Source organism: Megalops cyprinoides, chromosome 23, assembly GCF_013368585.1.
Source record: "Megalops cyprinoides isolate fMegCyp1 chromosome 23, fMegCyp1.pri, whole genome shotgun sequence".
NCBI classification, from domain to species: domain Eukaryota; kingdom Metazoa; phylum Chordata; class Actinopteri; order Elopiformes; family Megalopidae; genus Megalops; species Megalops cyprinoides.
In genome coordinates, this window is record NC_050605.1 from 24721577 (window position 1) to 24732969 (window position 11393).

At 40.1% G+C, this 11393-nt stretch overlaps 1 protein-coding gene across 1 annotated transcript; it reads right to left on the reverse strand.

The window, feature by feature from the left end:
* Positions 1-1681: 1681 nt before the first annotated feature.
* Positions 1682-6255, reverse strand: alx1 (ALX homeobox 1). The gene is made up of 4 exons (XM_036517472.1): positions 6030-6255; positions 5068-5372; positions 4251-4379; positions 1682-2002 (listed from the first exon to the last, which is right to left on the reverse strand). The coding sequence occupies exons 1-4, from the start codon at positions 6253-6255 to the stop codon at positions 1682-1684; spliced, it is 981 nt and encodes a 326-aa protein (XP_036373365.1).
* Between the last annotated feature and the right edge of the window lie 5138 nt (positions 6256-11393).

Below are 11393 nucleotides of genomic sequence, written 5' to 3' on the forward strand. Positions count from 1 at the left end.
GGAAGTGAGGAGACAGGAAACAGGAAATTAGGAAACAGGAAGTAAGACGAAACAGGAAGTGAGGAAGCAGGAAGTGAGGAAGCAGGAAACAGGCAACAGGAAATGGGGAAACAGGAAGTAAGGAGAAAAAGGAAGTGAGGAAGGAGGCTTCTATGCAGGAGATGGAGTGTGTGTGTGTGTGTGTGTGTGTGTGTGTATAAAGTTGTGTGTTTAGGCATGTATAGGTGTGTGTGTGTGTGAGTGTGTGTGTTTGTGTGTGTGTGTGTGTGTGTGTGTGTTTGTGTGAGTGTGTGTTTGTGTGAGTGTGTGTGTGTGTGTGTGTGTGTGTGTGGCGGCAGCAGTAGTGAGTGGGTTTTTAGGGAGGGATGAACTATGTGAAATGTATCATGGGTCATTAAAAAACACAATCAGTCAAACGGAGCATTCTCCCTCCCTGACCCCCTGCACAGCCCCCGGAGGTTTCACCCCCTGCACAGCCCCCGGAGGTTTCACCCCCTGCTTTCAGTGTGCAGTGTGTTCAGTTACACACACTAACCCAGCCACACAGTAACTCACACAACATTCCAAAGATTAACAGCTGCACAAAAACAAAATCATAGCAGAGATCTGACCTTAAAGTCATTTCAAGGGTTTTATTTTGTCTCAAAAACACACACACAAGACAAGCACACACACATGCACGCGTGCACACACATACGCGCACACACAAACACACACACACACACACGTGTGCAACCTGTTCCCCTTCAAAGATGAGAAAACACAAAATAAGAATTTGAGAAAATCAGATCCAAGCAATGCAGTCTTTTTATATTTTAATTTTATATACATTTAAAAAGGATGATCTTAGTGCATGGTGTTTGTGCAGCAGCCTGAGGTGTGGCTCTGCTGCACAGCACACAGACATGTTAGTATGTCAGTTCAGTTTCTCTCCGAGCTGAAATTCCTGAGCTGGGACAGACGAGAGCAATCTGCCACGATCAGCGCACATCCGCATGGCTCCTCTACCCTTGAAAGGCTAAAGTGAAAACACTGTTCATTTACTATTCAGATATATAACTGCGTAGTGATATTTCCCCAGACACATTATGAAAGGTATTCTTAGTGCGACAAACTCAAGGCCTCCAGCCACCATGTACCGCATGCTTCACTCTAAACATTTCAGCAGGTGTTTCTTTTTTCTTTCATTTTCCATAGTTGCACAACACCATGACTTTCAATGGCCACTGCAGTCAGTGGAAAATCATGTCAGAGAAAAAAGTAACACCAGTATATATGCATCAGCCAGATTAAACACAACGCCCTGTGCTTAGAACTGGAGGATCAAGGTGACAACATGGAGCTGATCTTTAGAATCTTCTGCTTTCTGCACAGCGTTTTTCATTCATTTCAACAGATGCCAAGACACCTGCTTCTGTGTTCCTAACAAATACAAGCAGCATTTATTGTTACAACATTACTGTCACAATGTTAAGTCCTTTGCAGTTAGATTGAACAAGGCCCTAAGTGTGCTTTTCCAGCTGCTGGCAGTGTATGAAACTTTACTTTCCCAGCCCCAGGAAGACTTCATACATTACTACAATAATAATAATAAATTATTATTGATATTATTAATATTATCATTATTATTATTTATTATTACCATAATGGCTGCAGTTTTGTGGCGGCTGCCGCCACCGCCTCACACAGCCCAGGAGATGTTGGCTGTGTGCTCTTTGGCCTTCATGCGCAGCACGGCGATGCTGGAAGACCGTCTCTCCAGCTCGGGCTTGGTCTCGAAGGCGTGGCCATTGGGGGCGGGGCTGAGCAGGGAGTCGGGGAAGAAGTTGTTGAGAGAGACGTGGCCGAACTGGTTCTGCTGGCTGGGGAAGCCCACGTAGCCGTGCTCCCCGCGGGGGGAGTGCGGGTATGATGTCATGCAGGGGGAGGAGCCTCGCGGGATCATGCAGGGGGACACCACCCCCCCACTGGGGGCGGGGCTTGTCCACAGGTTATTGGGAATCTGCGGGACAGACAGGATGAGGGCATCTCAGTGGGGGAACTCTCTAATACTGACTGCAAATTCGAGGTGCAGAAAAATACAAGCAATAATGACACATATTCACAGGGCTGAGAACACAGGTGCTGAACTGAGAAACGGACTAATATCAGGTTGAATATATGATGCAGAAATACCAAACATTATAGAGAGGGACATTATAGGCAAGCTGCTTTACCCTCTACTTAAGCAAGTGGCCAATTCTTATGTTTCTCCCTAATTTCAGTGACCACTGGTATGGAGTAAGGGTAATACGTAAAGCTCCGATTCTTTACTCAAAGTTCGGGACAAAGCCAACCCCAGCGAGCTGGTCAAATGTGTCCCGAGTGGAAAGGCTCTTCAGAGACGCTGGCTCAGGTGGGACTCAGCACAAACATCAGAAACACAGTGACTTAGGACCAGTTCAGGATCAGGCGCTGGGCTGGTAGAAAAATTTCATTCACACGTTTGTTTGTAAATGTGTGGTTTTGCCACATCCTCTTCTGCGTTTGTGAGGTATTCTTCCCCAAACACTCTGTGCTGTATGACATCAGACAGGCTATCAGATATAACTTCAGCCAAGTATAAACATTACGACCATTGTGGAAAGATGTTTTTATTTTTTTAAATCAATCCAGATTATGCTCTTGGAAATGTACAACCCACAAACCTGCAATTTATAAACCCCACATTTAGTTAAAGAAAAAAACTATACATATATCATATACTTTTAAGTAAATTGAGATTTATCACGATTATAAAACTGAAATGTAATCCGGTACAGTTGTGGAGTCTGTGAAACTGCTGCTTTGGGAAGAAAACTGGACTAAATTGGGTTTATTCTGATGTTTATATGACAAGCATATGGGCAGGAATGAGAAACAGAATTAAACAGGATTTGTGTCTGGATGCTGGCCAGGCCATGGGTTCCTCTGTGGCGGGATTTAGATCATCTAAACTAATCCTCTTCAACAATTATGTCAGTTACCGTCCATAAATCTGCAGTGTATTCGGTCCTCTGCTTCTGAAAAACCACACCCTAATGGAGTAGGGAGACGTCAGATGCTCTGAGTGAATGCTCACTTTTTCTTTTTTAATAAGCAGTAATTATTATAATAATGTTTTATATGTTTGTACTGTAAATGTTATATAATGCCTTAAGATAAGATGTGTGAACGAAATATTTTCACAGCGTTATATTGTTATATTTTGGGAAATCCATTTATTTAAAGGTTTATGGCTAATTAACTAATAGGGCCATTTAACTCAGCAGAATTGTCTTGAATAAAAAGCCACGTACAGCCATCTCAGAGCTGAGTTCAATTCTGTGCTCCTGCGGTCTCCTGCTTACCTCGCATGAACCGCTCCCCACAAACACGCGAGAACTCACTCTAGCCCCATTTATCTTTCTAACGGCAGTAAAGCGCACGTCTCTGCTCAGCAAATTTGATTGTAAATGGTACACCCTGATCTCTGTTCAGACGGTACAATTCTGGAGCAACAACAGTTTGTTGAAAATCTCTTAAAGTATTTTCATAGTCAGGAAAATATTGATTGAAATGAATATTTCAGTAAATGACATGGAACTGTATTATATGATTAAGTTAATATTTTAGAAAAACACATAAATACATAAATATCTACAGATGAGTCCTCAATGAATAACTGACAATGCCAGAGCGTAGTTATGGTATGCTCTTATTGAAAGTATATTCATATATGTCTATTTCTACGTAAGATATGACCCACCAGCAAAGCGGGAAAGGAAATGGGTGGTAAACCTATCGGGGAAATCTTACCATTTATGCTGGTGTTGAAGTGAAAATAGAGGCGACTGTAATGTATCGTTGTTAATTGCCAATTATTTTGATGACAGTTACATGACTGTATGAACATAGTTTGTTTAGGTAATAAAGCACACATCCTTGCAGAACGGTCAGAAATAGCTAATATCTAAATATTCTATTTCCGAATTCTAAAAATGTAATATAAAAGAAATAGGCTACATGCTATGTTTTAAAATTCTAGTTATATAATTTAGAGTTGTACAATCAAATGTACCGCTGGAGAACTCTACAATTTACGCTATATCCCAGGAATAATCAATAAAAGGAGATGTCCTGCGCTAAGCATTTAATTTCAATATCAAGGTCAAAACAATAAATTCGATGCAGCCCTAAATTAGCACCTGTATTTAACATTTCAAATGAATTTAAAACACGGGTCATCTCACCTGCGAATAGCTGTCGGCCCGCGGTAGCACGGAGATGTCGTATGTGGCCGCAAAGTGGCTTTTTGCCTGCTGGATCTGCCCGTAACGCTCTCGCTTCCTCCACTTCGCTCTTCTGTTTTGAAACCACACCTCAAGATGCAACAAAAGCCATATTTAATCACGTAGCATATACTTATACCGTCTCCAAACGGCAAGTACAGTCCGCTACCAGGAAAAGACCATCACTGACAATTGTTTAGGTAAAATTTTAATGACGCAACAATGCTAATTATTCCAAATGCATTTAAATTATTTTTACAGAAATAGTCACGTTGGTCCCATAGACCTCCTCAGACTATAAGGCATCGACTTAACTTGTTAAGAGAAACTCGAACATAAACTATCACATTATCACATTTCAATTCACTGTATGGGACATATTTCCACACTTTATTAGGCCTAATTGTCCAAGTGGAGTATCTTACCGTTTCCAGTGTCTTTTCTAAACATTTATCTTAAGCAAAGAATATTTCAAAACAGCAGGCATATCTCTGATTTAACCAAATTAATGCGAAGCAGTTTCAAGAAAAGATCATTGGATTTTACTTAAATAACTTACTTAAATAATTTTACTCGATAATACTCTGCCAATTTACTACAATTAGTGACAAGTTTGATTCTTTTGCGTCTTCATCTTTTTATTACTTTGTAACACATACTTCATTATTATGATTTATGCATAAACACTTACAGGGGTCAAGGCAATGACTTGCCGAGTCACATTAAAATGACCAGAAATCACAACCATAGCAATACTGGCGTGACCACCGCTATTTACCTGCACCCTGGCCTCTGTGAGTTCCGTCCTCATCGCCAGCTGCTCTCTAACGTAAACATCTGGATAGTGGGTCTTCTGGAAGACTTTCTCCAGCTCCTCCAGCTGCGTGCTGGTGAAGGTGGTTCTGTGTCGCCTCTTCTTGCTGCTGCTGACGTTGCTGTCGCACTTTTCCGCAATATCATCCACGTCCGTCTTCTCAGGGCCTGTCGTGACCGGCGACGCGCGCATATTGCAACAGTTCTCCATCGGCCTCCCGAGGTCCGTGTGCAGACTGTCCTCCTCCGTTTTGGGGACTCCATAATTTGCTAAGCGAGGAGGAACAGTACCTCGATCATTAATGTAACATTAAAAGTCCATCGGAAAATAACAGTGTTCTGTAGCTGCCTTATAACAATGTGTATCCCCATCGATAAACTTACTTTATTCAGTGTATTCCATCCGCCTTGAAATTCAAAAATCAAAGTATTTGAAATAATAATGATCGTCTTTTGTTGCCCGTGCTGCCTTTCTCAAAAAGTGTCTACGGAACAGCATCCAGTAGTTTTACTCTAGTTTAATTTCTCGTTTGGCCATAAATGTTTTCTTTCAGGTCTGCGGACCTTTCACGCGATTGTGACTAAGATGCGCGACGACTGCTTGGAATTCGGATCATCTTCATTTCAGTGAATCACACGTACTGTTTCCCGAGCAGGAGTAGCCTAGAATTACAACTAACCGAAAATAATATTTAACTTGTCGATTTTTCTTGTTTTACAATTGTGACTGTTCTTGTGCAAATTGTGTTCATTATTATAGTTCATGAATCTCACATCTCACATCTCACAATTATAATTACAGTTCATGTAAACTCACCGTATAATTAAATAAACGCTGGTAGCACACGACTAAAGTAAAGGTAATGATTTATTTCACCGGAAAGTTTAAGCTGGAATGTGGGTGTTATGAAGTTGTGTCTGACTCACCGTTCTGCTCCTCACAGGGGGGTGTTCGGTCCAGTCTGGTGTGGGGATCGCTGCCCTGAAGGCCGAAGGCCTGCACGCACTTGGGCGAGCTCTTGCTGCTGTAGTACTGCACGCTCTCTAAGTTGTCCATAACCTGGTCCAGCGCGCCGCTGGGTCCCATGTAGTAATCGCCGGGCTTCAGGGTCGGACTCTTCATGGAGAACTTTTCGGACATGTATTCCATCATCCTGCGGGGGTCGGTACTTCTCCCAAAGCTTGGCCAGTTGAAGCATAAATATGCGTGATGAAAAGAAGTCTCAGAGTACTGTACCTAAATGTGTGTTTGTCAAGGCCGTTAATTTGTCTTGTCTTTACGGAAAGCTGAGGTCTGTTTTATATGACGAAGCTGAGCGGATTCCTTTTGGCCGCCTCCCACAATATGAATATGAAGCAGATCTAACTCCTCCCAGACACCGAATCCAAACTAAACACGACTTGAAGTGATACTAGCCCGCCTTGAAACAGTCTAAAAGGTACCAATTAAGCTGACTTTCATTTTCAGCAAATGTTATGATAACCCTTACAAAAATATGTAATGATTTATCATGATTTATAATGACTGGATTCACTAATTGTTTAAACATTTGAAGACGAGTTAATGAGAACACTAGTTATTGTGAATGATACGCCCGTTATATTGTAAATGTAAGAATACTATAATGAAAGATATGAATAAAGATTGAAAGTACTTTCAAGAAGTTTTCATGCATTTTAATAAACTGGCATTATGTAAAGCACAATGCCATGTTTTACATATAGTTATCTATTGTGCCTATTATTTCTTTTACGCTCTGAAAAAAAAAGATTTTCTATAACAGTTATTGTGAATTTATTTTCGCTAATAAGTTGCAGTTTGCGTTCTATGAAATCTGCCGACTTTGTAGTTTGACCTTAATTATAACGAAATACGTTAAAGTATTACTGCTCCTAGTTTCGCAGCCGCAAGGTTCATCGGGAATAATGTGCAAATGTTGAAATAAGCAAGACAGACTTCAAGCCGTTAGTCACAGTTGAATATAAACTGCGAAGCAGTATTATTTTATACTATACATAAAATAATGCTTTTTTATTTTCAGGATGGATTGAGATCTCTGTCCCTTCAGCGCCCTAAACTTTGATATTACTGTCTCAATACCCAGTGCAGATGTGATTATAACCTAATTCATGTATTTAACGTGATTCTTCGTGCCAGTTGGTATCATTTCACATTTATATATATTTTATGTTTGCAATCATTTAAATCTGTATGCGCATTGTGTATTTTAACGTTTGATGGTAAATTAAAGTTAATGAAGTATGACTCTTTCGTTTTCTTCTCCTCTCCTCATCTAATGATACTACTATTATTGCTACTAATAATATCAATGATGGTAATAATAACAACAAATAAATACAAATAGAATATATAATACATAATTGAAAATGTTATGTAATTTTAGTTGTGAAGCAAATTTCACCAAGCGGATACTTCTTTGACAGATTTAACGTCTGTTTTCTGATGGTTTTAATGGGTGTTTTCAAAGATTTTTGGATTTACAATTAAATGAAATACATAAGAAAAAATGCAAACGTAAAGGAATTATTTTCAGTATGCATATGAATGCAACGAAAGATCGAGCAAAGTTAACAATAAATTTTAATTAACCAAAAAACAAATTGCAGAGGGAGAATACAAGCTACTCTCATAAAAGTGAGACAACTTTTGAGAAAATAAAAGATGACCGGCCTCCAAAATGCAACGTTCCAATGCTATAAGTAAAGAGGGTCAGTGGCACCGGCGTTTCGTGTTTCGATGCTCAGAAATGTTAATTGAATTTAAGTAAGAATCTGTGGAACTTTAACTGTAGCTGCAGATCGGGAGTCGCCTGAAACGCGGAGACACGAGATGATGCGCCCGGCAGGAGAGAACAATGCGGCTCAGAGAGCCGAGCGCAGCGGGACGCGCACACGCAAACACAGCGCTCACACAAGCGGCACCTTATGCAGGTAATCTTACAAAACAGCCAGGGAATAGTGTGGCCACATTTAATGAATGTATATCCACACTTTGGCAGGACTATTCGCTAACCATTATCTGTTATTCAAGGCAAATAGCGTGCGGCACTAAAATGTAACGCTTCGGGCCATAAGCGCACTCATTTCCCCTGAACAGAATTTAAAAGATTATTCTAAAGCCGTCTTAAAGTGGTAATGACACTGCTTACAGACGGGAGCAAAGTAAAGTGTTTTCTCTGGATTTTGCGTTGTGCTAATTGTTGCAACAATAACTCTTCAGCACGTGCACAAAACCCAACGCGTAGTACAAGATATACAATATATATATAAACCAATTTTATTTTTATTGGCTTTAAAATTGAGATATTTGGAACAATACAGAGACGCGCTCAGACTGCGCTTCCATTAAGACTGCCTCCGCAGTAAAGCGACAACAGCGGCTAAATTTGCATGAAACTCCGCTAGACTGAGCTGCAGCGGAAACATATCTGAACATTGTCATATTCGGTAATAAGACACAGAAATGTAAAATGGCTCACTGTAATACTTCTCGACACCTTGTTTTCTCACATAGAGCCTTTCTAACCTTTTTGATGATAGGAAGTGAGTTCGGGTGTATGCCCATATATGACCATAAACTGCTTCTGCCATCCGACCCCCGCGGTGCCAGTCCGTGTGTCACATTTAGACATGGTTCGCTATCAGGTCAGCAATAACACCTTCGCTGGCCAGTGTCACAGGAGAAAATATCTAAATAAATATAGGAACTCTTAAGTAGCAGGAGGGTGTCACTTATTGGGGGCCAGATGATCCCGCTCCGGCCCCCATGCTGGGGAGAAAATGCGGAACGCTCGCGGACATCTCAATGTGCTCGCGACAAGGGGCCATTCTCCGTCGCGAGGGGGACTCTAATGGGATTGGGGCTCGTGCAGTTACGGCTCTTATTCTCTCAAGGTGCAACATACCAACCTAAATTCCATATCCTGTCCTACAAGAGGCGGCCTCCCGCATAGCGCAGAAATCGCACAGAAATATGTGAGGAGATTTATCTGGAAAATGAGTCTCATCCTCAGAGTAAAACACACACCCACCCTCTGCTCTCAAAGCACAGGTCCCGTTACTGCCAAGAGGATTACACCATTCATATGCATTTCCTAACATATGCTGGGAAAAATGAATGAAAAATCTATTTTGCAAACAAAAGCTATGCCATCAGTACATATTTTCACACAGTGAAGTTGTAGGGTGGCGTTGTCCTGGTTTCTCTTGCAGTGACTGAATGCCTGAGGTGGGATGTATGAAGTAGAGTTAGTAACACTTCAGAATACATGACAAAAAGCACAAGCTAAATGCTGGCTTGGTGATACTAAGGCACTTTCTTCGGTATTTCCCTGAACGGCAGCTCTGAACCTGGAGCGCACTCAGGCGATCGACTCCATGCTGTTCTCCTCTCATCTTGCAGGTACCTCCACCCTGCTTCATTCCAGTTTGCTTCATGTATTATTTTTGATGATATTAGACATATTAATTTGCTACAATTAATATCACTGGCAGCAGTGTAGCATAGTGGTAAGGTACAGGGCTCATAACCAAAAAGTTCCTGCGTCGATTCCCCAACTGGGCAAGGTACTTGTCTCAGATTTACGTCAGTAAATATCCAGCAGTATAATATATATAAACATAAACATATATAACACGTAAAATCATAACCCATGTAAGTCACTGTGGGTCAAGGTGTCTGCCAAATGACAATAATGTAATGAATAATTATTATCTGTATTACTGTTATTATTTTTATACATTTTATTTTTTGAAAAAAAATGAAAAGCTGCTAAAATAATACTATGATTTACACTAATAGTATTTTGAGTTGTCTGACTTAAAAAATAAACAGTGATTCTGCGATTATATTCTGATTTTAACTGATGTAAACATATTAAAGTACAACAGGCAAATACAATATGACAGTATGATTTCATCATATTTCAGTTTGCATGAGAAAGTTAAGCAGAAATGAATGTTAAAAAATTATGCGGTAATATTCTCCTGAGGCGACACAGGCTGAGTGTCATTATGAAGAGACAGCAGAGCTCAGGTTTCACAGGATAACACAGCCTTTTAATCATCACAGCCTCCCCAACACGAGCTAACACAGTGTGGAGCCCCAGTTCAGAGCGTGTGGTGGGCTCATATCGCCCAAACACCGGAGAAAAGGCTAAAGCAGGAGAGGAAAATAAACAGGCTACATGAAGTACCTGGCAGGGAGCCAATCTTTAGCATCACGTGCTTGTTATTATATTCATTAGATTATTATTTCCAGGCAACAGATCAGCAAACACCCCCCCACACCTCCCAACCCCCCGAAATTCACCAGCATGCACTGGTGTTCCTTATTCTCCAAAGTAAGAAATGATTAAATGAGGTCCATAAATTTCAACCAATGCAGGAATTAAAATTCTAATTCTCAAATAAACATTTATTTAAAAAGCTGTAAAGTTTTAATGTTGACATATTTGTTTATCTGCTCTTTAACATGTCAGGATTGCAGGATAATTTATTTTGGGATGCAGTCCCTTCTGACGGCAATGTTGCAAAGGCAACTTCTCCTCAATCCTAGAACTGCATTGCATTGAAGTGCTGTATAGGAAAACTATAGCGAATCATGAAATGTATTTGGAAAATAATGTTCCTTTTTTCTGTACCTACGCGTATTCACATTACAAATACAATATAGTCTCTTAATTTCTGTTTTTTTTATTTTCTATATATACCACACAAAAAACACAACATTTATCAATGCATATTTATTATTTAGTGATCTTAGCCAGCTATTGAATGGAAATGTGATCTCATCTTATGATAAAGAAATGGATTCTTTAACATCTTTCACAGCTACTGGAGCAGCAGTAGCTGTAATTTGTTATTTATTGGTATGTATGTTGGTAGTTTTACTGAACAACAACATAAACTGAAGACGTATTGAGATTTGTATCTACTACTTCATGGGGAGCAGTGCTCTTCCGTTTGTGCTGATAATAAGAATTACCTCCAGATCATCTCCTTTTACTTCAGTATTTTTATTTTTTTTAAAAATGATGAATTTCAGTAAAGCTTTGACACTGTTTTAAAGTACGAAGCAGCAGTGCATATCAATAAAGATTAATATAAATGTTAAAATCATTAATTTTTTCTTTACAACAATTTTCATTTGACGTACAATATGGTACTGATTAACATTAGTAGCGCGCACACACACAAACTCACACATACAGAAAGACAGCACTGAAATGCCGTTGTCGCTATCCTGGGCACAGCGGTGTGTGACTGATT

Excerpts from the sequence above, each read along its gene's own strand:
- alx1 (XM_036517472.1), bottom strand. The coding sequence starts at position 6,255 with ATGATGGAATACATGTCCGAAAAGTTCTCCATGAAGAGTCCGACCCTG. Across the intron at positions 5,373-6,029 it reads CCCCTGTGAGGAGCAGAACG|CAAATTATGGAGTCCCCAAA; the intron begins GTGAGTCAGACA and ends CTCCTCGCTTAG. Across the intron at positions 4,380-5,067 it reads TCACAGAGGCCAGGGTGCAG|GTGTGGTTTCAAAACAGAAG; the intron begins GTAAATAGCGGT and ends TTGCATCTTGAG.